This window comes from Panthera pardus, unplaced genomic scaffold (assembly GCF_024362965.1).
Source record: "Panthera pardus isolate Hobbes unplaced genomic scaffold, ASM2436296v1 HiC_scaffold_22, whole genome shotgun sequence".
Lineage (NCBI taxonomy): Eukaryota > Metazoa > Chordata > Mammalia > Carnivora > Felidae > Panthera > Panthera pardus.
Window position 1 is genome coordinate 12,195,140 of NW_026526788.1, and position 26,308 is coordinate 12,221,447.

The 26,308-nt window shown below is 46.9% G+C and overlaps 2 protein-coding genes across 7 annotated transcripts in view; one reads left to right on the forward strand and one right to left on the reverse strand.

Moving 5' to 3' along the window:
• Positions 1 to 2,411, forward strand: part of ATAD1 (ATPase family AAA domain containing 1) — a 73,377-nt gene extending 70,966 nt beyond the window's left edge. For all 4 annotated transcript variants that reach the window (XM_019430041.2, XM_019430042.2, XM_019430043.2 and 1 more), the window contains one exon: positions 994 to 2,411. In XM_019430041.2, coding sequence (XP_019285586.1) covers positions 994 to 1,114 — 121 coding nt within the window. In that variant the 3' untranslated portion in view covers positions 1,115 to 2,411. The remainder of the gene's footprint in view (positions 1 to 993) is intronic.
• Positions 2,412 to 10,707: 8,296 nt separating this feature from the next.
• PAPSS2 (3'-phosphoadenosine 5'-phosphosulfate synthase 2) overlaps positions 10,708 to 26,308 on the reverse strand; it is a 74,780-nt gene continuing 59,179 nt past the window's right edge. For 2 of the 3 annotated variants that reach the window (XM_053910253.1, XM_053910254.1), the window contains exons 8-12: positions 26,027 to 26,234; positions 16,731 to 16,866; positions 14,634 to 14,902; positions 13,094 to 13,323; positions 10,708 to 12,602 (exon numbers count right to left, since the gene is read on the reverse strand). In XM_053910253.1, coding sequence (XP_053766228.1) covers positions 12,461 to 12,602; positions 13,094 to 13,323; positions 14,634 to 14,902; positions 16,731 to 16,866; positions 26,027 to 26,234 — 985 coding nt within the window. In that variant the 3' untranslated portion in view covers positions 10,708 to 12,460. The remainder of the gene's footprint in view (positions 12,603 to 13,093; positions 13,324 to 14,633; positions 14,903 to 16,730; positions 16,867 to 26,026; positions 26,235 to 26,308) is intronic. The other variant, XM_053910255.1, reaches the window with a different exon arrangement.

Genomic DNA, 26,308 nt, shown 5'->3' on the forward strand with positions numbered 1-26,308 from the left:
TGACCGTGTTTTTAATGACGGTGCATCGCCGTGGCAAGCTTCACCAAAAACTCTTTCGCTTGGTGTAGAAAGAAAGGTTAGCTATGTTTGCCCTAGTTCCGCACCTGCCTTCAGTGCTCCCTGGGGCCCCGTTATGGAGAGGCTCGCTTCATTTATTTGTTGCTGGATTATTCCAGCTCCCCTAATGCTGATGCTGGGAATACTTTTGACCTCTGACCGGAGCCAAGAGTCTACTTGCCAAAGGTTTTTATTCTTGTGTGTAAGAAAATGAGGAGAGGAGGAGAAACAACTTATGAATACGTTTTGTGTGAATAAGTTACGTTAATAAAGAAAGTCCTATTTTTCTGCTGTCCTCAAAGCCTTTGAAAATTTTATATGTCAGGATGAAAAATCTGGGTCTTAGACTTGGCTTATCGTAACTTTTTCCCTAAATGTTTGTAAATTACAAGGAGACATTATATATTGGATTTTGTTTTTCTCATTATTGAATAGGGGAGGTTTAGGCTAGTTGGTTTTTTACTAATAGCAAAGAATTTTATTTTTAGTTTGTCACATGCTAAATATGTACATGAATATATACCCAAGAATGCTACTTTTAATTTCAGTTTTCATGGGAATAATTTTTGATTCCTTGATGGGAATTCTACGCCCACATAAACTGCACACCTTTATCTAATATTTCCGCGTTGTGCCAACATTCTGCATTTGGTTCTTAGTGTGAGGCATTTGGTTTTCATGACCACATCTGCAACACTGAGTTACAGCCGGCCATTTTGGCCCCCTCCCTCCCAGCAGCCCGTGCTTCTAAAAACATCCTCCCCAGCTTGTGTCTGCACAGAAAATTCTGGAAGCATTCACATGAAGCTCATAACTGTGGCTGTCCTTGGGGGTCTTAGGTGGGACAAAGATTTCATTTCTTAATCTCGGGAGGATGTTTTAGGGAGGTGTATTTGAAAGTTATTTGACCATCTGGCGGTTTTGTCTGTGTCTTAGCCGCGATGAAGATGAAATCCGGCCTGTGCAACAGCAGGACCTGCATCGAGCGATTGAGAAGATGAAGAAATCCAAGGACGCCGCATTTCAGAATGTTTTGACACATGTTTGTTTAGATTAAGAGTAAAGATCATTTGTACAGTTCAGTGTGATCTAGTTTGGTGCACTCTTATCATCAGTGGAAATAGAATGAAAACAGGAATGTCCTTCACGCCGTGAGAGAGTTAAATGTTCACGACACTGGTTTTACACTCTGACTCCTAAGTTATTGAGATGTAGTTGTTCTATAAGCGGTGTTACTACTCGTCAGAAATCATGAGGAGGAACAGTCTAATCCAGCCTGAGTGCGGGCTCGCGTCTGACCTCTGTCTCCGGACGCTGCGGCCTCAGAGCATCTAAGCTGGTCTTAAAGTAACGATTTGTCGAGTCATTCGTGGAAACAGGGATGTGGGTAAGTGCTGGTTTCTCGATACGTGAGTGAGTGAGTGAGTGAGTGAGTGAGTGAGTGCGTGCGTGTGTATTAAATGTATATATTCACACATTTTATATCGATACTCTGTAGATATGTTTGAATACGGAAACTTTTTTTTACCCCAACTACTGAATCAAAAAGTACCAAATAGTGTACAGCAGAACTGAGATTTCTGGTCGTGTGTAAAGGTACAGTGATTCAGCCATTTCCAGCTGTCACTTGTGTCCGCTTTCGTTTCAAGTTGAGCATTTCTCCGCAGTGGAATAGTCGGAGTCCGCCACGTCTCTGCTTCAGAAGGGGCTCCACTATTACGCTGGTCGGAAAATCCAACAAAAAGACTTGATCAGTGATCAGCATTGAGTGGTTGTCAGGCTTTTGGATGATCGACACGGATTTCAAGTCTTTCTGTAAGCACACTGAGCAGAGGCCTGTTTTCAATCGATACACGTGAACGTGGTCGGAGGAGCCTTTCCAAAGGGCTTTGAAAAACTACAGTGCCATGCAGCACACATCTGTGACTTCTCCTTCATTTGATGGAACGTAGTTCTGTTGTAGCCATGGTTTTGTACTGTTATTTTAAAGTTATGTTTTTTAATTATGGTCAAATATCATTTGGTCATCAGAAATGGAATGATAGTTTAAAACAAGTAGCTGTTGCTAGCTGTGCTAAAAATACTCATTTTGTGACTTTGATTTTTAAAGTTTTCTTAGCATATTATAAATTGTGCCCTAGTTAGTACAGATACACACGTCAGAGTCCCCATATTGTATCCGTGGTCATTCGATGCTGTGTGCCCTCCATAGGAAACGTTTTTTTTTTGTCCAGAATTTCACTAACCAGAATTCTGTTATAGGCCCTTAAACACACCGCATGAGGAAAATGGCACAATATGGTCTTGAGGTGCCTTCTGTGAACCATCTGAAAGATTAAATTATGCTCCATATATTTTTGTTTTTATTGTATTTCTTTGAAACTCTTCAGTCTTCATTCGTGAGTCATTAGAGTAATTTATTTGATAGTAGGTCTCTCACTTGAACCTGTTGGGGAGTTTATTTGGTTGTGCGAGTAGCGGGCGGGTAGAGATTGCGGAAAGTACTCTGGACGACAAAAAGCAAGTTTCGAAAACTGTGAAGACGATTAAAAATTGACTGCAAAACACAAGATATCAAAAATAAAAAGTTTCGTCTCCCGTTTTTAATAACTATATTATACGATTATTTTATAAACATACAATAAAGAGGTCCCTCTTTATTAATTTTTCTCCACTTGGTCTTCTTCCAAAGTTACAAATCTTCTGGGGGTTTTTTAGTTTATCAACTTGCATTTGGAGTGTTTTATCTTGCTGAGTAGCTTTCACACTTCAGTAGCATGCAATCTCAGGTCTTATCGTTATTTTTGCCTCAGGATGGATTTCAGTAATCATTTACTCTGATGGCAGACTGGTGTAAAAAAGAGGTGATCTATCTCTCATGTCCTTTCTTTTTATCTTAAATTCAGAGCATCCAGTAGTACAGTTACTAAGTTTATCATGGTTTTAATCACCACGTGAAGTTAGGTCCCGTCAGTCGTGACTCATCCGGGCATCTTGGGGCCTTACAGTAGTCGAGGAACCTTCTTTGTGTCATTTCGGAGAGCTTTTAGTGTCACAGAATCTGTGCTCGCTGTAGACGTGCATTTGACACAGGTCGCTGGGCTCCAGGTTCCCGGGTATTCCCTCGTGGGCGGCAGTTACGCACGCCGGACGTGGAGTTGGGCGGCTCCCTGTGGACGTCCAGGTGGCTAATCCAGGCTCCCTGTGAATTAACCCTCCGCCTGCGCGCTAGTCCCCTAACATCTCTGAGCCTCCGCTTCCACAAAATGGAGCTGCAGTGGCGCCCACCCACGGGGTGGTGTGAGGAGACGGTGCGTGTAAGGCGCTCAGCACCGGCCCCAGAGCAGTCCTCGCTCAAATGCGGGCCGTCACCGTATTCGTTTCTTACTTTTACACACTGACGTGCGTATCTGTTGGCAGGCTGAAGTTCGGAGCATTCTCTCTGCTTACTCCACCTGCAGAATCCCCAGGCCCGTACTCTAGGGACTGAGATAGAAATGATCACCTGTGTGATGCTTCTGACACCCTCGTCGTTGGAAGACGGCTGGTGAGTCTGGTGTGTCTCACACTCTCTCCAGGCCTTTCTGTGGAGAGTTCGGGAACTCCATATTGGAAGCAGCTCAGTATCTTCTTTATGATTTCCTTTGCTTCTACCTCTCAGCTCCCAAATGCAGGACAACCCAGAACCCACCATGCTGTCAAGAGCTGGGTGGGTTCATGGAAATATGCCACGTGGACCAGAATGACCTAACATCACTTAGCAGCTGTACCTTAAAGGTTTGGTGTTCCAGGAGGATGGCTCAAGCCTTGAATAAGCGTTGAGTGCCTCCCTTGTTGATGGGGATTTTTTTTTTTTTTTTTTTTTTTTTACCGGCATTGTGTTTGTAGACAAACATCGTAACTTTCTTCTGGATAAAGAAACTAAAACAGATGATATTTATCTTTTAGCTTTTCTCAAGGTCAGAATATTGAATAGAATTCTGATATCCTGAGCATATATCCTGCCCTTGAAGCCATAGAATCGTTCCATGTAGAGCTGACAAATCTTCAGAGGGCCTTCATTATTAAATATGTTGTAGACTGAGCCGTGAAACAGTTCGCTAATCTTGTCAAAAGTGAAAGCTCTGTTTACACGTGTCGGCGGAAGTTACGCCCTACTCACCACTCCATGAAACTACCGAGAAGATGGACAGCACGGGTGCCAGATGTAAATGAGATCGGCCCTAAACACGATCACTTACTCATGTGAGTAAGAATAAAACGTCCTCAGTAACACTGGTGTAACTTCTAACACTGTCAGTACTAACAGCGCATAAGGTCTCATTACTAAAACACTCCACTGGGGGCGCCAGGGTGGCTCCATCAGTTAAGTGTCCAGCTCTTGATTTTGGCTCGGGTCATGATCTCACGGATTGTGGGCTCGAGCCCCGCGTCGGGCTCTGCACTCATAGCGCTTGGGATGCTCTCTCCCTCCCTCTGCACATGTTCCGTCTCTCTCTCAAAAAAGCATTTTATTCTAAATAGGACACTGGACTGGGAGTACATTTTTGTGATTGTCTAATATTTATAGTTCTCTGCTTAAGAATGCTTTTAGGTGTAAGTTGTTGGGCTTTGAAATACAGTCGCAGTGAATAATGTTCATGCTGGTGTGGAGTGTGTCATGAGAGTTTGTGAGTTTGTGAGTTTGTGAGTCATGATAGTTCAGTTCAAAACCAGAGCCAAAGCTCTAGTTAAGTAATTGCTGACATGCAAAACTTAGAACTGAGAATAGAACACTGTGTTGTGTTTGGAAGATGGATAGCTTCCAGAAATTCTAGGAATGACCGAGATACTCAAATGGGGGGTGGTGATATATCATCCAGTAAAACAAATTCCTGGGCGCCTGGGTGGCTCAGTCAGTTGAGCGTCCGACTCTTGACTTCAGCTCAGGTCATGATCCCAGGGTTGTAAGATTGAGCCCCTCGGCAGGCTCCGTGCTGAGCTCCGTGAAGAGCCTGCTTGGGGTTCTTGCTCTCTCTGTCTCTCTGTCTCTCTGTCTGTCTCTCTCAAAACATATCTTTGCAGACACATCTGAGCGAGACAGGCATTGTCTACTGGGCCATAGTCCTCGTCTTGTAAAGGGTACTGGTTAGGTAACCAGACAGCTGACCTATGCAGTGAAGAATTCACTTGAAAGGGTATGGGGGAGCTCGGGAGCTCAAAAGGAAGTAAAAAACTGGACTTAGGGAGCATTCGGCTCTTGATCTTGGCTCAGGTCACGATCTCATGGTTTGTAGGTTTGAGCAAGTCTAATCAAGAATCCTGCTTGGGATCCTCTCTCTGTCCCTCCCCCACACTCGCTCTTCTCAAATGTAAAAAAAAAAAAAAAGTGGACTTAGAGGACAGAAAGCTCCAGAAGGTTTTTTAACTGGAATTGTTCAAGAATCTTGCTTTTATTCCTCTGCTGGGTTAAATGAATCCTGTTTGTCTTTAAATTGCTCCATTCTTGAATCCCGGAAATGATTCAAAGTCCTGGAAGTAGGTGTGCAAACCCAAGTCAAAGTCCCTGTCGGCAGCCCTGGCGCTTTGAGAGAATGAGCCTCCAGGACCCCTGGCTTAAATGGCTTGAGGGCAAGGATCTGGGTGTACCACCTCCTCATGACTAAATGCAACAGATGGCAGGATTTCAACCAAAGAAAAGTGAGTACTGTGGACCAGGTGGCTGGACAAACACATGACAAGGACCAGCTTATCGCGTGATACCATAGGTACGAGCCAAACGGAGCTGATCCTGTAACCAGAGGGGGCCTGTTGAAGTGGGAGCCGCCAACACTGTGGTTGGAGTGCACTGTGCACTGTGTGGGCACAGCCTTGTGGGGACCGCGCGCTCTACTCGCCCCTGCTGCCAGAGTGCCGCCTGGCTTGTCCGGCGTGTTAGCTGGGTGATCTTTAACTTATTCCTGATTTTGTTCCAGATAACAGGTCTAAAAAAAAGAACACTGGAGACAGAAGGATAATGTTAGGTTTTGTTTTATTTCCAAGGAACGCAGACCTCTTCCTCTGTGGGCAGTGAGGGTGAAGGCCTGGTCATCCCGATCCCAGGGCCCGGGTACGCCGGGTCTGGGCTGTCACTTTCATAAGATGGGGTGGCTGCGCTTCGGCCACCCCTGCCCTCTCCTGCAGCAGCCTCTTGATCTTAGCGGTATTGGAGATGGGTTGGGTGGGAGGTGTGATGTTCAGATGTTCGTGGCCCTGTGGACTCGGTTCTGACAGGGTCCTGGCGTCCAGCCACCATGAGGACACGCAAGACTTGAGCTCCTCTTTCACCATTTGCTCTGCAAGATGCCGGGAAGGGGGATCATCTCGCCAGGCAGTTTATTTTTGAAGGTGATGTGTTTGTAGATTTCAGTCAGTGACGTGAGTCTTGGTTGAATTCTCATCCCTGCAGAGTCTCGCCATCTAAGGCAGGCCTGCTTTTCCATACACTGCATCCAGACTGTGGAGTCTCCTCCCCAGTGTAAGCACAAGCACCGAGGCGCCCCGCTCACCCCTGAGCGGCTTAGCTCTCTCCAGAAGGCAGTTGGCGAATAATCCTTGTAGCTACTGTTCTTTGCGAGCCTTGTAGAAAACCATTATTTTTATTTTGCCCGGCTTTTTTCTTGTTGCCCTGGGAATGAAGGTCTTTCACGCCCTCCTACATTCTAGCAGAATTCTAACTCATGTGAAGTTCATTTCCAACTTTATAGGTTTCAATCCCAACCGTGAAACTTTTATATGTGTAATATAATTATATATATGTGTGTGTGCGTATGTGTATATATATAAATATATGTGTGTGTATGTATATGTATGTATGTGTGTGTGTATATATATATATATATATATATACACACACATTGCCCAAGGCTACAATGCCATACACACACACACACACACACACACACATATATGGCAGTGTAGCCTTGGGCAAAATCTGTTTCCTTGAGCATCTGTCTCCTTATCTCTAAATAGGAATCCTAATGTATACCTCCTGGAATGGTTTTAAGAATCCTATGGAAATGCTTTGGAAGTTAGGAAATGAATATGTCCGCCGGTCATCGTGTGTTTAGGAAAGTCGTCTCCCATCTCCCACTTCCAGGCCTCTGTTTCCTTGTCTGCACGGTGATGGACGTGCTGAAATGGATGTCTTGACATCCGCATCCCAGCTCTCTAAGCCACACACTGTGGCAACGGTGGCCATGTTGGCAGACAGATGCAGGGCCCTCGGCAAGGCTGCCCTGCCCATCAGGGCTCCGAAACGGGGCGGCCTGGTCAGCTACTGCAGGCTGTCAGCCTCGGTGAACACACTTGCTCTAACAGGCACGGATTACAAAATACGCCATTATGTAGGCGGGTTGGAGACACTTCTGTGTGCCTGGTGTTTGTGTGTACTAGACTTGTTTCCTTCCGGGACTCTGTTGGAGCTGTAGCTCTCTCTGTGGTTGTTTTATAGAATTCCTTTTCCCTTCTGAGGATAGGATGGGGGTTACAGCCTCTTTAGTGGTTCATGGAATCAATATCTTCCATAAATGCAGATTTTCCTTGGTGAAGACACATGAAAAAGCCAGTCTCTTAACAAGTTCACAATTCCAGGTTGATACTGGAGTTGTTTTCATGCAAGTAGCCCATCATTATTTCAACCTGGGCTGAGCTGAATTTTGCCTTTGAACTATTTATGGAAAGCGGGCTTGTGAAATAAATATAAATCAAGATTTTTCTTTCCACGTAAGCATGTACAATGCAGTACAGTTTGTAAGAACTGTCTCACATTGTTTTGTGAATGAAGTGCACAGCAGGTTTAAACCTCTGGGAAAAAACCCGAAACCAACCATATTTAAGAACTTTACCAAGTATTATGGATGTCAGCGATCATTAATACATATGAAATTAAAAGAGCTGTGTCCATCCGTTTGTGACTTATGTGTTTGAAAATGATAAAACTGCATTACTTTAAAAAACATTCCATAATTTAAGTATCTTACTCATGGAGACTGGCCTTCCCTGCAATTAATCCAAATTAAGAGGTCTACAGGAAAGGTAATAGGCTGGGGCGGGGTGGGAGGTACCTTGTTACAAGAGAGAAACCGTTGGTAAACTCACTGCCTCCCCTGAGGGTCCCCATAGGAAAGTAGGATTTGTATATTGTGGCTAATAAATCTCCAAACTCTAGCCAATGACCCATTTATGTTTGGTAATATAAGTTCCATAATAATTTATTTTCATTAAAATAGTTTCCAACGTAAGCAGAAAAGCCAGGCTGTCCTCTGGCGTGTGTATTAGCCACCTGCTTGTATATGATTCTCAGCATTCGGTGAGTGGGCACTGAGTGGCCCGATAATGGTAAATATTCATCAAAGAACTAAGTGCATCCGAGGGAGAAGAAAAATCCGTGGTTGTCAGTACCTGTGTATGTGGCTCATTCTTGACAGTTGATGCATTTTGGTAGTGAGGAAACTCTCAGATAATGGAACCTGTAGCAAAACCTCAGGCAAAAGCTGCATTGTTACTGTTGCATCCAAACTTCAGGCGTAAGAGCAGTTGGTGGTCTGGTGCCCATCTAATTTCTGATCAGCTAGTGTCCTACTGTCAGGGAATTCTGAAGATCAGTACCAGACCTGAAAGCCGTGTGACAGAAAGGAGGAGAACGAAGAAAAAACGAAATCCAACTTGGTGTTCTCAAGTAACCGAGATCTGTTTCTTTGTGCCAGGGAGGATGGGTTGGAAGGAAATCCTATCGCCTGAGTGTTGACGTACAGTAAAACCTTGGTTCACGAGCATAATTCGTTGCGGAAACATGCTTCTAATCCAAAGCATGTATATTGAAGCGAATTTCCCCATAAGAAATAATGAAAACTCAGAGGATTTGTTGCACAACCCAAAAACATTCATATAAAAATGATTACAATACTGTAATATAATGCAAAATAGTAAAGAAAATACAAAGAAAAATAACCTGTACTTACCTAGTTTTACCTTTGAAAACCTTCGTGGCTGGTATGAGGGAGACAGAAGAGAGGAGGGTTATTGTGTAGGACAGCTTTCACTATCACCAACGGAATCACTGCTATCTGTCGACTCAAAGGAATCTTTTTCTGCACGGGGCCATTGTATACGCTCATGTGGATGCTGACCACAGTGCAGAATTAATAAACTCTTGTCATAGACTGTATTTCATGTAACTGGCAATAAGGCAGCAGGGGAAACGGTCTGTATCTGTAGGCAGCCTGGCCTAGAATGAAGCAAACTATTCCTAAGCTCACTCTTGTCTGGAAAAGCAAAGGACTGTCCACAGGTGCTTTGAAGGGACAGAAAATACACCAGTGCCAGTTGTGGGCACCTTCCAACGTTCTGAAAAATCACTGATTTCTGCCAAACACTGTGGCCTGAGACCGAGCATCTGAACATGGGAGATGATCACCTACAATCCCAGAGAGAGAGAGAGAGAACTGGCTCAGTTGTGATCATGTGACGTTCGGTGTCACAAACTCCTCATATCACAAGACATTGCTCATTTGTAAAGGTAAAATTTATTAGAAATGTTTGCTCGTTGGGGCACCTGCGTGGCTCAGTTGGTTAAGCATAGGACTTCAGCTCAGGTCGTGATCTCGAAGTTCATGAGTTCGAGCCCCGCGTCTGGCTCTGTGCTGACAGCTGAGAGCCCGGAGCCTGCTTCAGATCCTGTGTCTCCCTCTCTCTCTGCCCCTCCACCATTCATGCTCTGCCTCTCTCTCTCTCCGTCTCTCAAAAATAAGTAAAGAGAAAAGGAAGGGAAAGAAAGAGAAAGAAGAAAAGGAAGGAAAGAAAGAAGAAAAAAGGAAGAAAGAAAAATGCTTGTCTTGCGGAACACTCAGAACAAGTTACTCGCAATCCAAGGTTTTACTGTATTTGGAAGTTCTGCCATTATCTGACTGAATGACTTACATACGCCTTTCCAGGATTTTTTCCCCCTGCCCTGTACATTCTGGCGTCCTCCGTGGGCACCTCTTGTATCTCCGTGTCCTTAACACATTTCCTGCCCTACTATGTGCTGCTAATTGCCACTAGGAATGAGTGAGCAGGCTCTGGACAGGAAGAGGGAGGGACAAAGAGTGGCAGCCTCCAGCGGCTCTTACACCAGCGTTTACACCAGCGTTCTACAAAGGATCCGCAGCCAAATTTGCCCCCAGCCTTTGGGACAGAAGGGAGGCAGCCAGGGAGGGGAAAGCCCAAAGTACCAGGTGCTTGGAGGCCACTGAAAGCGGGGGTGGAAACAGGTGCCCTTTCTCGAGTGGCTCCCGTTGGAAAAGGTGCTGGAGTGGATGAGGTGAATACGAAGCAGCAAAAAGACCGCTCCCCACCCTGCTGGGGGGACTGCCTGCGGGCACTTGGAGAAAAGGAAGCAAGTTAGGAAGAAAAGGGTCAGATCCTCCTGCAGTGACATCCTGAGGGGAGTCCCTAAGCTACCAAGTCACCCCTGAACACATGAGGAGCCGTTCACACGTACAGCACGGTTTATAAAGCGACTCGAACAAGGAAAGACAGCCTCCTAATTGCAGTGTAAGGGTTGCTGCTGTCCATCTCCAATTATGAAAGTCACACAGCTCTCAGCACTCATGGGGCCAACCCCCACTCAGCGTCACAGGCAGAAAAGACTCCGCTTCCATTCTGAGAACTTTATTAAAACAAAAACAAGCATTGCTTGTCCATGGAAACAGTCATTTGCACTATGGTGGTACTAAGAGCAGAAAAGCAATTTTAAATATATTTTTTAAAATCACAAAATGTATCAGTTAAGGCACTACATCCCTCCCGTCTCATGTTTTCAATAAATACGCTGTTGTTTTAAAAAGGCAGCAATGAGTACCTCTGATGATTAAATCAATACAGGCACTATTCTCGTAAAGGCAGTTACGTTTTGCTGTGGCCACTGTATGTGATTTATTCTCAAAAGAGCTTTCATTAGCGAAGATTAGCATTTAAAAAAACTGAGAATATGAAGAAAAAAAAAATCACAGTTTTCTCTTTCCAGTTTTAAGTCTCTCCCAGAGAGACCCAAGTACACAAGGTACCGTTTCTTCATATATTCTTTGGCAACAAGGAATTATGCGTAAAGTACAAAAGATCACCTCCCAAGAAGTAAAGCCATTGGAGGTTAGGTGTCGGCACAGCATAAGTCTTTGGAAAAGTATGCGGGGTTTTTTGGGCTTTTTGGCGTTTTGATTTTTTTTGCAGCCGTAAACTACAAAACTGGTGAGAAAACTCTGGACCTTCTGGCATCCAAGAAGTCTGCTTCGCGGGTGCCCTGGTGCAAGGAGCTTGGCCAAACCGACGGGCGTATGTGCAGTGCACACAGAGCACCAGACAGGGAATCAAGTGGCGGCGTGCCCATTCGGGCCCCCCATCCTCCCAGTCCTTCCTAAATGATACCAGTGGTGATTTTTCTGGCAGCCTCAGCAGCTCACGGAGCATGTGCTATGCATCGCCTAGTGTGGTCCTCTGTGAGACCACAGGGTTGGAGGCCACGTTTTCTGTGGTCTCTTCCCATCCCAACAGCTGGCTAGTCTAATGGTGTGAACTGGTTTCCGTTGCAGCTGCAGCCGACAAGTGCCGCCTCACCCAGGACACAATGACCACAGCAAAGAGGAGGGAAATTAACCTGCCACAACAATGCCAGATGGTTGGAGCCTCGGATGCAAATCTTTTGGTCAAAGCACGCTCCACTCTCCAACTGAAAATCACCCTTTAACTGGACTTCGATTACTCACACAAGGGCGCTAAGACTTCTTTACGAGACAACGTAACTTTCTCGGCAGAACGAGGTTGCATAGATCCGAGATTAAATCCGCATTTTCACACATTTGGGGTCTCCAGGCAGGTGAGCACCTAAAAGTTTGGGCAGCGAGGTTGTACGAGGGGTGACATAGGGGCAAGGATCTTATGCGAGCCACCCCTCACTTAGGGTGAGGATCGTTTCCCCCGCCTTAGGTCAGTCGTACAGAAGAGGTTGCTCACCTGGTTTATTTTACTACCGTGACATTGGGCGAGTGCAGGTTGGCAAGACTTACGCCGGAAAACACGCTTTTACCTTCTGGTGAGGAAACTAGGCACAAGGTCAAAGCATCAAGAAATCCAGGACCTGCCTAATCAGATGCAGAAGAGAATACAACTAATTTCATTCTGAAATCATAACAGCATTGCTGTCACTGCTAAGATGTGGTCTTCAGTGTGACTTTCTTTTATATATTATTGAAGTTGACTTTAAATTATAGACACAATTTTTAACCTTGTCATAAAACACGAAAAATCAGTCACTGAGAAGCAATCATATGCCAAGCATCTAATCACAAAAATAGAAAAGGGAATCCAAGAGCACTTCAAGAAGAAACTTCTGGAACCGGAGGGCAATTTAGTTGTTCTTCTCCAGGGACCGGTAATAATCCGTCAGGACTTTCCATGCTTTGGGGGCCATGAAGCCATCCGGGGGATTCTCCCCTTCCCGGGCCAGCTTCCTCATCCGGGTCCCTGAGATGAAGTCGAATTCGTTGTGCCTGTCACAGGACAGCAACACAGAACTCAGCGTGGGTGAGGCACATCGAACCTAAAGATGCCCGCGGTAGGTGAGGGGGTGTTTAGACCCTGTTTTTTTCTGTAAAATGCTGCACTTTCTGGAATGGGTGATTCACTAGGTCTTCAGTAAAGGAATGTGCACAAGAAAGGGCGACTGATAGCAGGTATGCATTCGACATTTCCCGTGTACCTGCTCTGTCTTCTGCTGCCCCGCCTGCGTCTGTGAGCTCTGAGCTCAGGGGAGACATGCTGAAAGCGAGCTATGGACGGACCCTCTACTGACATACCAGGCGGCCATGCTACGACTTTACGGGGACACACAATGTGTAAGACCGGTCTTGGCCTTCAAGGGACTCTCATTCCTGCTAGGAGAAGGTGGAGAAGCACTGGAGAGCTTGCACGGGGCCCAAGCTTTGCCGCCTCTTTCTGGTTGAGCAGATGTTGATGAACGCCTCCTCCTCTGGAAACCTACCTTGCTGGATCGTAGAAGTCCATGGCTTTTTTGGCTTTGTTGTAGGCAGCCACTCGGAATGGAATGATTTCCACAGAGGTCAGGCCGGGGGCCATGCTCAAGACCTTGCCCCCATGAGTGGGTTCATATAGGTCTTTCTTGGTCTCAGGGTGAGGCATTCCGGCAGGGTCCCGGCCCACGATGTAGAAGTTGGCCCCTGCGATCATCCGGGACCTACAGTGCCACTGGACCTAGGAGACATCACGGGAGGGAGATGCTGGTCACCACTGGCCAACTCTTGGGTCCCTGTTTACAGAGATGCCTTTATTCTGCTGTAAAAATAATTCAGTGACAGGATCACCTAATAGGTGCAGAAGTCCATGGGGTATCTAAGACCCCAAGCTCTTCTTCATGCTTGTTTACATGAGGTAGGAGCTTTAGACCCGAATCCCCCCTGCCTGACCCCCCAGCTTCCTGGAACCTGAGGTTATATTTCCTAATCGCTCTCTCTAAACAGGCAGGTGAGCCAGGAGCATGGGGACCTTACTGTTCTACAGAACCATGTGAATCTTACTTTCCAGGCCCTCCCTATTCAGAATAAATCACAGTTTAAAGGAAATTACAAATTCCAACATCTTTGATTATCTGATTGCCAATAATGAGCTGATTATACACAGACATCGATTCTAGTTTGACACAAATATTGGGATTTCAAAATGAACTGCCCTCTCTAAAGCTCAGATAGAAATATGGAGGGTGGAGAAGAGAGCCAGAGACCAGGTACTTTGATCTGGTTGAAGAGAATTTACTAAACTCGGTTTGGGGCATTCCAAACAGTTGTGACCCTCGCAGTTCATCATACTTCCTGCAAACGTGTTCAAACCCGCTACAGTGGTGGTCCAGGAGGACAAAGAAAGTCTGTTTGACAGGCTCTCTGTGTTATGATCAAAGGGGACACTGAGCTTTTAGTGGGGCTTTCTAATGGAGCTCACAGGGCCTGTGTGGTGACTCAGTGACTAGACTTTGGAAATTGAATATTAGGTTCAATACAGTTTGCCCAATACCACCCCAGTTAAGCTGCATTCTCCTTATCTGCACACCAACCTCCGTGTTCTCAGAGGCAGTGCGTAACAGACTCGACTTGGTGTTTCTAGCATTTTTACAGAAATGAAATGGAAACCTAATGAAGTTGGATAAAGAAGAGAGACCAGGGGGCACCTGAGTGGCTCAGTTGGTTAAGCATCCAACTTCGGCTCAGGTCATGATCTCACGGTTTGGCGAGTTCGGGCCCCGTGTGGGACTCTGTACTGACAGCTCAGAGCCTGGAGCCCGCTTCGGATTCTGTCTCCCTCTCTCTCTGCCCCTCCCCCGCTCATTCTCATTCTCTCTCTCTCTCTCAAAAATAAAACATTTTAAAAAAATTAAAAAAAAAAACAGACACAGCAGAAGACTCCAGAATCTGCTCATGAGGGAAAAGGATCCCAGAGACTCATTCACTCCTCTTAAGTCAAGTCTGAGCCCACATTTCTGAGGCCCACAGCCCAGCCTGGAGACAGCTCACCTCCGTGGGGCCGGCATACAACATCGGGGACGGGAAGATGGCCACGATGGTTGACTTGGGGTCCAGGACACCTTCCTCGAGCACAGCTGCATGCTGCTTCATCCGCCAGTCCAAGGGCACATCGTCGTCCTTGGTCCAGCCACCCAGAGGGTGCAGCAGGAGCACGGGGTGCTTGTAACCCCGCTCCAGGAGTCGGCGGCGGGTGTCCTGCATCAGCAGAGCGTGGCCGTTGTGGACGGGGTTGCGCAGCTGGAAGGCAAACACCGCATCTGGGAAAGGAGAGGAGGAAGGCGAGGTGAAGGAAGTGCACGCTGTCACTCATCCGCAAGAACAAGAGGAAATGCAGGGGAGCTCCCCTCTGCTTGCAAGAATCGTTTAGTAAAGCCAGATAGAACTTTGATTTTAAAAGAAAGGAAACACAGCTATGTCTAAGGCACAGAGCATTTGCTATGCCCATCAGCTTTGGAAAATCAACAGGAGGGGCGCCTGGGTGGCTCAGTCGGTTGAGCGTCCGACTTTGGCTCAAGTCATGATCTCACAGTCCAGGAGTCTGAGCTCCGCGTCGGGCTCTGCGCTGACAGCTCAGAGCCTGGAGCCTGCTTCGGATTCTGTGTCTCCCTCTCTCTCTGCTCCTCCCCAACTCATGCTCTGTCTCTCTCTCTCTCAAAACTAAATACAACATTAAAAAAAACAAAACAAAACAGCATCCAGAGACTCCACCTGGGGCTTCAGGACTCTTACTCCAAAGGTGCCCACAGTGCCAGACCGCATCCACAGGGCGGGGACACACAGGCAGGAAGCCCTAGAGGGAGAGCCTGACTCGGAAATGAAGACATCTGTGGCCAGGGCCTTTGCAGCCAAGCACGGCTCAGACCAGAGCTGGTGCTGGTCAGTCCTCAGTTTACCCTTTGCTCCTGTCTCTCACGTCCCCAGCACAAGAACCATGACCAGCACCTTCTGGGGCCTGGGAAAAGTTTCAATAATCTAAAGACGTAAAAAAAATATTTCACCTTCAACTGTCAAAAAAAAAAAAATAAATCTCCAAAACTCCTCCACTTAATAATGGGCTCCTGGGGCATCTGGGTGGCTCAGTTGGTTGAACGTCTGACTCTTGATTTCAGCTCAGGTCACCATCTCACGGTTTGTGGGTTCGAGCCCAGCGTCAGGGCTCTGTGCTGACAGCTCGGAGCCTGCTTGGGACTCTCTCCCTCTCTCTCTCTCTGTCCCTCCCTGGCTCACTCTTTGTCTCAAAATAAATAAATGAAACTTAAAAAAAAATAATGGACCCCCGAGAGGCTTAATTTTTCCTTCTAGTTATGAAAGAAATATCCATTATGGAAAATTTGGGAAATACAGAAAAGCCCAAGATAGGATATAGAAACTACCTAAAATCCTATCATGATTTTTTTCTCTCTCTTTTTCAAAATACGTAAAATGAAAACCTTCCTGCCCATTGGTCCCTGTCCCCAAGAAGCAGCCGCTGTCACCTGCGGTTTGGCACATACTCTGCACAGACCTTGGCTTATATACAGTTATTTAACTTAAGAACAGTTATTTTATTTTGTTTTCCAGAACTCTGCTCTGCATGTTATTCTGCAGTTTGCGGTTTTGCTTAATAAATACAGCCGGGGTGTCTTTCTGTGTCCATGCATATCGTTAACGGGCTGCAACTATTCCAATATATGGATATACATCAACCTTATACGCTCATTCCAGTCTGTGCCAATACAAATGCTGATGGAGGCTTCCAGCTTTTGAAAACTATAAACATGCCGGGGCATCTGGGTGACTCAGTCGGTCAATTAAGCGTCAGACTCTTGGTGTTGGCTCCACTCCTGATCTCAAAGTTTGGGAGTTCGAGCCCTGCATCAGGCTCTGCACCGAGCTTGGAGCCTGCTTGCGATTTTGTCCCTCCCTCCCTCTCTCTCTGCCCCTCCCCTGCTTGCTCGCTCTCTATCTCTCTCTCTCTCAAACTTAAAACCATTAAAAAAAAATTTTTTTAACTATAAACCTGCCGATTCCTGGTATCTTTAATTGTGTAACGGGAGGGTGGCGACGAGTGTTAACAGACGCACCCTCTCGAGCCAGCCTACTCACCAGCATTCATTTCTTTACATTTCTGCTTGAGCTCCAGAGGTGTCAGGCGGTACTGGTCCAGCCCATCGTTCCACCTGATTCTCTCCAGCACCTGCAGGTCTCCACCAACCAGCCAATCCCCGCTCTCCATCACCATCTAGAACAGACCGTTAGCAAAGGTGTTGGAGATTAGATCAGCTTCTGTTTTACCTGGAAAAAAAAAAGTGTTCTCCTTCCGAACCGATCTCGGGTTCCTGTTGAAGAACCACCTTCAGTTCTTAAGCATTTCTAGCGCAGCCTTGCTCAAACTATGTGGTCTCTCAACCCCTTTATGCTTTTCAGAATTACTGAGGACCCCCCAAAGAGCTTTTGTTTTTGTGGCTCTTGCCTATCGTATTTTCCGTATTAGAAATTAAAAGTGGGAAATTTTAAAAATATTTTTTAATTTGCTTAAGATTAATATAAACCTACTGTATAGTAATATAAATAACTTTATTTTTAGTTAAAAATAAATGTTTTCCAAGAAAGAAGAGAGAGAAATGCATTGCTTTACATGTTTGCAAATCTCTTTAATGTCTGACTTAATAGAAGGCAGTGAAGGGGGCCTTAGTGGCTCAGTTAAGCGTCTGGGTCTTGATTTTGGCTCAGTTCATGATCTCAACAGTTGTGAGTTCAAGCGTCTCATTGAGCTCCATGCTGAGTGTGGAGCCTGCTTGAGATTGTCTCTGCCTCTGTCTCTGCCTTTCCCTCCCTCCCTCACTCTCAAAGTTTAAAAAAAAAAGAAACTCTTGGTTCACTGAGTTTGTCAGTTTCTCAGATGTCAACATATTTCAGTTTAGGATGTAAAAAAAATTGATATTTGATATCAATATCAATATTAATATCTATATACTTGCCATTAATATCAATATTTGATATTTATTAACATCATCAGACAATTTTTTAAGTGTTGGGAAGATGCCAGACCCACTGTGGCAAATAAAAGCTTTCCAGCATTTTTTCATTTGAAAGCTCAGTTTGAGATCATTGGCAACCAACACCCTCCATCGTTTTCCTTGAAGTGACACGTTCACTGTTTTGTTTTTGTTTTTGTTTTTAAATATCTGCCAAATAACCAAGTCTGAGTAGCCATAGTTTGTCAGTCATCTAAGCAAAAACCGCATTTCCTGGAAAAGTGGCTGGTTTTGCTCACGGCTCAGGTGCCCGAGTCTCTGACTGAGACAACCATTGTGTATCCGTGGCGTGTGACAAAAGCACTTTCGTGTGCACTGCCCGTCTCCTGACACAAACTTTTTTTTTAACGTTTTTTATCTTTGAGAGAGACAGAACGCAAGCAGGGGAGGGAGAGAGAGAGGGAGACACAGAATCCAAAGCAGGCTCCAGGCTCTGAGCTGTCAGCACAGAGCCCAACGCAGGACTCAAACTCATGAACCGTGAGATCATGACTTGAGCCTAAGTTGGATGCCTGGTGATAGACTATTAAAAGGACATGATCAAGTGTCCAGATTCAGTAATTGTTTTTACAGCTTCATCAAGAACATTCTTGGGATGCATGGGTGGCTCAGTCGGTTAAGCGTCGACTTCGGCTCAGGTCATGGTCTCACATTTCATGAGTTCGAGCCCCACATCGGGCTCTGACAGCTCGGAGCCTGAGCCTACTTCTGTGTCTTCCTCTCTCTTCTGCCCCGCCCCGTCTTGTGCTCTCTCTCTCTCAAAAATAAACATTAAAAAAAAGATAAAAGAACTTTCTCGACTGAGGCTGGCACTGCCTTGCCTGCAAGTGTGTGTGGTGAGGGGCACAACCACCCGAGTGGGGCCGGCTGTCCCTGTCCCGAGTCTGAGGAGCCGGCAATCTTATTCGCCACTGCTGTTGTACCTCAGTGCTGACGTCAGCACGGTGCAGATGGCAAATAATGTCTCAGGAGTATGAACAGTTTTGAGACTGGGGTTCTGGGGAAAGGTTTTGGGGACCCCCAGTGTTCTGTGAGCCACTCTCCGAGGACCACTGCCGGTACATTCCTAATACAACCTCACGTATCTTTAGACTGTTTTCAATAAGGACCCAGAATAGAGAAGCTGGGGAAAAAAAAAAAAAAATCAGGCAAGTTGTTTTCTACCAATTAATTAATTATTGCTAAGCACACTTACTAAGGAAACTCTCCAAAGGAGCATCTTTCTTAGTTATCTCTAATTTGGAAACAAAAGAAAATGTCCAAAGAGCAGCAGTATGTAGCCAAATCCACACCCAAGGCTAAGCACAGACTAATTAGCTAAAATCTTGTTTTTCTCAAATAATCTTTGAGAAGGGTGCCAAGGCCACTGGATGGTAAGAGAGCAGTCTCTGGCAAATGGTGTTGAGAAAACTGGATATCCACAGATAAAAGAATAGAGTTAGAGCCTTATTTTATACCCTGTAAAAACAATTAATTCAAAATGGATTAAAGTCCTAAATGTAAGATCTGAAACTCTAAAACTCCTAGAAGTGAACAGAGGAGAAGTTTCATGACCTTGGACATGGCAATGGTTTCTTGGATAGGACACCAAAAAGCACAGGCAACAAAACAAAAATAGACATGGGACTACTTGAAGCTTTAAAACTTGTGTGCCTCAAAGAACACAATCAACGGAGTGAAAAGGCAACCTAAGAATGGGAGAAAATATTTGCAAGTCATCTAATGGGGGCTAATGTTCCAAATATATTTTTAAAAAGTCCTACAACTCAACAACAAAAGATTAAATAACCTGCTTTTTTAAATGGGTGAAAGACTTGAATGGACATTTCTCCAGAGATGATCTACAGATGGCCAACGGGATAGGAAAAGGCGCTCAGCATCACTCCTCATCAGAAAAATGCAAGCCTGACCCCTGTTAGGATGACTACTGGCAAGAGCAGAAAATGTCAAGTGTTGGCAAGGATGTGGAGAAATCAGAATGTTTGTGCCCTGTGGGTGCGATTGTAAAATGGTGCAGCTGCTGTGGAAAACACTGTGGAATTTCTTCAAAAAATTAGAACATATAACTACCATACGATCCACCGATCCGACTTCTGGGCATATAGCCAAAAGAATGGAAAGCAAGATCTTGAAGAGATTTGCACGCCCGTGTTCATAAAAACACTATTCACAAAAGCCAAGAGGTAGAACCTGTCCAAGGACCCAACAACAGATGAATGGGTAAACCATGACTTGCACAGACAGACAACAGTATTATTTAGCCTTAAGAACGAAGAACAGGGGCGCCTGGGTGGCGCAGTCGGTTGGGCGTCCAACTTCAGCCAGGTCACGATCTCGCGGTCCGTGAGTTCGAGCCCCGCGTCGGGCTCTGTGCTGATGGCTCAGAGCCTGGAGCCTGCTTCCGATTCTGTGTCTCCCTCTCTCTCTGCCCCTCCCCCGTTCATGCTCTGTCTCTCTCTGTCCCAAAAATAAATAAATGTTGAAAAAAAAAAAAAATTAAAAAAAAAAAAAAAGAACGAAGAACAGCCTGTCCCAGGCTACAGCGTGGATGAAGATATTACACTAAATGAAATAAAAGCACTCACAGAAAAGATTAATACTGTATCATCCCTCCTAGGAGACGCATCTAAAACGAGTCAAATTCATAGAAACAGCAAATAGGAGGGCTTCTACCTGGGAGGGGGAGGGAAGTTGTTGTTTGATGGGTATAGATTTTCAGATTTGCCAAACAAACGTTCTGGCCCTTCCTTTCACAACAAAGTAAATAGACTTAACACTCCTGAATGGTACGCTCAAAAATGCTACAGATGGTAAATGTTAGGTTATATGCTTTGGGCATAGATAAATGGATAGATTAGGACCTGTTTTTTTACTCACTGAGGATTTCACTGCGGTTACTAGTAATACCCTCACTTGGCAAAGTCTCAGTTGAAAAGGTGACTTTGGGAAAGGGTGAGTGAGGGACAGGAAATGGAGACCTATAGGAAACACTCTGTGCACCGTGTCTCACACTATCAATGACCCCACTCTTCCCCTCTGTGGTTGTGCCCCTTTCTGTCAGGGCAAAGAAGCCTCGGGGGGGGGGGGGGGGGCAGGCGCACTTGGTCTACATCTCCAAGGTCTAGGTCATGACCTGTGCACATGGGACTCCAGAATTCCCTGCGTAAGGAGCCTCGAGCTGGCTCCCAGGAGTCAGAGCGCTTCACCCCTCTGCCCCCGCCTGTCTTTCCAGGGTGGACCCTGCCAGGGCAGCACTGGTTCTGGAGACTGGCCAAGTGAAGGGAGTTTTCCAGGGGTGTGGGTGCAGCTTGGACACCCAGCCCAGGGCGCCCTCATGGTGTGGGACAAGGCCAAGCATAGAAGAGGAAGGAGGGTTCCTTGCAGGCCAGGAGTCAACTCTTCACACGGCACCGTGTTCTAGTGCAGAATCAAGAAGCATACCTTGGAATCTGACCTTCCGGGTTATTCTCAAGGCATAGCTGTCAGAGAAGAAGGATGGGACACATTGTTTCTGGCGGTTCGTGAGTTAGATATGTGACCTTCAGATGCAGTATGTTGGCCTTTCCCCGGGCCCCACAAATGTTAGGGGTGAGCCTGGCGTTGAGGAGCGGCCATAGGAACGAAAAGGAAGAACAAGCCAGTGTGGGATGGAGGGAGGAAAGGCCAGCGCTCCCCTCATGGGAGGGAAGACACCCTCGGGCCTGACAGGACACATGGGTGTCACCCATGTCACCCACTTGGTGACATCCAACTGGGTCATAAGGTGCACCTTAGACTCACACAGTGCTGTGTGTCAGTTATATCTCAATAAGGCTGGGGAGAGAAGAAAAACACGACCTTTGTTTTGTCATAAACCTAAATACGCCCCATATAATGCTGTGATGTGATCAGTTACAACCTACAACCTTGTTAAAGCAAGGGTCTCAGTTGCTGAGATGGACGTTATGGAAAGTCCAACTTCTCCATCAGTTAATGATCTCATAACCCTTCCACTGATCAAATTCCATGACTGCTCTCGTGCTGTCCAAGGACAATATGGCCACCTGTGATGACAGCTGAGGAGAGGGCGCAGGAGTAGCGCGATAAAGCTGATGGAAGATAAAGCGCTGAGCTGGAAGACGCCAAGGCACCCAGGGTGTGCATACCCCTGGTTCACATCCCCTGTTGTGGCTGGATGTTGGAGCTTATAATGATTTGCATTCCATCGGGGCTCAACATCTGGGGAACTGGGATACAGCCGTGGCTCTCAAAAGAGGGCGATTTTGCCCCTCCTGGTGACATTTGACAATATCTGAAGACAATTTTGATTGTCATGATGGGGGCAGGGAAGGGTGTGCTATTGGCATCTAATGCGCTGAGGCCAGAAACATGCTACTACATACCCAGCACGGCACGAGACAGTCCCCACAGCAAAGAATCACCCAGTCCCAACGTCAACAGTGCTGGCATTGAGAAACTCTGGGTACAGAGGGTGATTTTCAAGGGTTTGGGTCCGTGGCCCCCTTTCTAAACTTGGTGCCGAGAAAAGTCACTTAATAAGATATTGTAAAATATCCTTCCCTGTTCATTTACTTTCTCTTCATTGCCCCAGTCAGGCTACAGATAAAATTTTGAAAGACGTGAACACCCCAAATCCCTAGGAGTGCAGTAACTCATTCTGGACGCTAGGGGTCCACCCTATACCATTCTGCTGGTGAAGGCAACATGGAACCAACCTGGTTCACAAACCAGGCCTGTGTCTATCTGAAAAGCAGTGCTGACACTATGCTTTGGGCGTTTTTGAGACGGGGAGGGCGCAAAGGGCATCTCTCTCCCCAGGGTGGTCCAACGCGCCCCAGAACTGAGACTCCGCTACCAGGCTGGGAGGTTCAGTGGCTCTGCCCAATCGCCCAGCCCCCACCTGCTTCAAGCCTCCTGCCAAAAGCGGGCAAAGGAACGCAGCTGGAGTTTGCAGACCTGCGCACACGGAGAGCAGGGAGGAACGGGCTCGGGGGGAATCGAACAGGGTAGCGAAAGGGGAGCTGGGCCAGGCAACAGAAATGCAGAGAAGGAGAACAGGGTCCGGAGATCTGCATCAAGAGGCAGAGACAACCCAGGCGGTGCACGTGGAGAGCATATATCCATTTCTGTGCTCTTCTGTCCACATCAGAGAGGCCTGGGGCCGCAAGGAAGTCGGAGGGGATGGAGGGAACGGGGCCTTCATGCCTCATTTGCAGATGGGAGAAGAGGCAGAGCTCAAGTGCACACAGCCGTCTCCCAGATGGCAGGACAGGGCACCCAGGACCCCCAGGACCCCTCCAAACCTGCTGGTCCTGCCACTGCACCTGCTGTCCTGCATGGGCACTGCCTTCGGAGGGACCTACGCTCAGGCTCCGCGCGGTCAGCCCTTCCAGTGGCCCAGCCCAGGCACTGCTGGGGGCTGACCAAGAGGTGGCAGGAGACTAAGAAGTGACAAAACAGTGGGGCCGGTGGGGCAGGACAAGGGCAAGGTGAATGGCCCCACACGCGGTAGAACAGAGAAGTGAGCAAGTTCAAGTGATACATGGAAGGAGCATCGCCAGGACCCGACGGCGAAACGAAGCGGGGAGGAGAAAGAAGCAAGGCGGACGTCCAGGATTTGGATGTGGACCGCCTTTGGGGAGCAGGGCTGGGGAGGCGTTGGGCGTGTGGGTGTCGAGTGCTTGCGGGAAACCGCTCCGAAGAATTCTCTTAACGCCATGGTTCCCGACCTTCCCGGACTCACCCTGGCACCCAGACCCGGCCAAGTACACCAGGGTCTGTGAGGGTGGGAGCTTGTGAGGCTCCCCAGGGGATGCCGTGGACCTAACGGACCACATGCTGTATGTTGCAGACCTCGGGATGCAGACCCTCTCTCACTGCTACGCCTCATCGGGAAGCCGCGCCCCAAGCGGTTGGTTTCTACGTCCGTAAATGGGATTAATGATTCCTCGGAGCTTCACGAGAGTAATCACTGCGCAAAATAATCAGGGCATGGAAGCATGCAGGGAGCAGGCTGGGAGGCAGCAACACGGCTCCTCTGGGGTTTAGTTCCGCAACTTTCACCTGCTCTCGTGACCTCACCTGATGTCGTGTCACACGGTTCAGTGAGCAACTCAATGAGGGGGGGACTAGGGTGGAGGGTCAGGGCGGTGTCCGTGGGGAACTGAGGAAGCAGACCATTTCCGTGGTGGCCGACCATTCACACAAATATCACTCCCAGGGCCAAGTGCAAATACAAGGCCCACGGTTACTTTTGGAAGGGGTGACTTTTGCAAGTTTGGGGTTAAAAAGAAAAATAACACCTTTTAGCGTTACTGTAAATTTTGAGGTGCTAAAAACAAAGGTGCAACGAGAAGAGCCCCTTCCCCCCATAAATCCCATGTGTTGTGTCTCTGGTAAACACCGAGTGTAGAATCTACCGTGAGTGGCTTCCTCTGTCTCGTTCTCCATGGCCCATTTCTCGCCATTAGCTCACTGGGAATGTTTACAGAGTCCCCCCTGATGTTCTAACAGAAGGGCCACTGACTGTATTACCAAGACCACAGGTCATGCCTGCTTCTAAGAAATTCTGAGCTCCGGGGCACCTGGGTGGTTCAGTTGATGAAGCATCTGGCTTCGGCTCAGGTCATAATCTCACAGTTCAGGAGTTCGAGCCCTGCACATCGATTTCCCCCCCACCCCCCCAGTGCCCCTCCCCTGTGCTCACTTGCTCTCTGTCTCTCTCAAAATAAATAAATAAACTTAAAAAAAAGAAAAGAAAGAAATTCTGAACTCCAAGTGCCAACACATGTTGTGAGACAAAATGAAAAGAAATAATTGCTTAAGGGCTTCCTTAGGTTTTGGGGGAGGGGGGGTTTTGTTTGTTTGTTTTCTTTTAGCGCTTATCATGTAGATGTGGATGATAGGCCCAGAGATTTCTGAATCTGGAAATTTCTGAGGTAGGAGGATAAAAGGTCACTATTATTCATCCTTTAGGTCACTGACCGAAGATAACATCCCAACCCTGTGCAATTATGATCAGGAAATAAATGCACCACAGGCATGATCAAGGCCCAGGACACAATTCCTGAAATCACTCTCAGTCAGCGCCCAGCCATTTCAAGGACTGTCTGCCAGCCTCTTGGACCCTGTTCAGATGACTTTGAACTGGATGTGCGTTAAAGTTAAAGATGCTTAATTTGCAGGACGGATCGTGTCCAATAAATGAAAAGCTGCCCATTAACCTCTTGTGTTCAGAGGCCGTCACGTCACCGGGGGCCTTGAAAGAGCCCTTCTCTTACCTTGCAACCTTTCACAACTAAAGGAAACAAAACAAAACAAACATTTGCCCGACCAGTACCAATAGGTTTGTTCAAACAGCCATTTTCTAGGGTCATGGGGTTGAGAGAGATTCTGGAGTTGAGTCTGGCCCCTCCTTTTATCAGTGAAGAAACTGAGGCCCAGATCTTGTCTGATCACAAGGCTTCTTAGTGTCTCCTGGGCTTCAAACTGCTCTCTGTCCCCATGAATTTTCTGGAAGTCTGTTACTCCAGCCCCCTGGGGAAGCTGGTAAGTCGAATTACTAGTTTAAGGCTTTTTAAAATTTCAACCCTAATGCTCTGATCTTGGGTGAGGGTTGGCTTTTGCATTCAGTTTCACATACTTGTCTTTATGGGAAATGAACCACACCCAGTGATTCCATGGTATTTTCCATTCCTGCCCCTCCCCGACCCCCACCAAGTAGAGGTTGTGAAGGAATCTGAGGAAGATTAGCCTATTTTGCCTGTAGGCAGGATGGACTCAAGATGATCATAATCAGATGACCACATTTTTCAGTCTTAAAATAGCCACTGACAAAAACGCGCTATTTCCCTCTGGAAACTCTGCCGCTATATGTGCTGAGCTCTGTTCACTGAAAGGATGTCACTGACCCCCCTTCAGCTGGCCACAGAGCATGAACTTGGAGTCTCTTACCAGGGTTTGCTTGGACCCATTCTGCATGAAGGAACGCACTTCCCCGGTGAATGTTCAAGATGGAGAGCACCACAAGCCCTAGTTTGGGGCACCGCTGCGGCTCTGACTTTTGCCCTGTATTTGGGGTGCCAGGCTAAATGATACCCGGTCCAGTCGTTTCCCATTTAGCTGAGGGAGTCACCATCATGCGGGGATTCAGGGGATCGTTCAGAGCAGCCCTCAAACAGGAAGACATTTTCTGCCCCTTTCTAACAAGATCTCCCAAGGCAAAGCCTGTAAGTCCCACCTTAGGAATGCCTTCCTCCATCTACCCCGGTGTTGCTAAGTCCTTCGTGAAGGAATAAAAAGGAACGCTTTTCATCCAAAATCGAACGAGAACAAGAGAGCCCTTCCAGAGGTCTTGCAACTTACTTTGATGTGGGGGTGCTTTGCACACGCCGTCCCCCACACACGGGAACAACGCTCCTCCTTTCTGTGTTCGTAGAATTCGGGGTCTCGTAAGATGGCCACTCTCCGTCCATCGTAGGTCAGGACAAACTCACTGCGTCCCTCCAGCCGCGTCTTGTCATCCGCAGAGACAGGCAGCACGATGGGGATGCTCATGCTGATCACTCCATCTGTAGAAAGAGCCACAGGACGCGTGAATACGGGATCCAAGGTGTATCATCCTTGAAGGGCGATTCGAATGCGCAC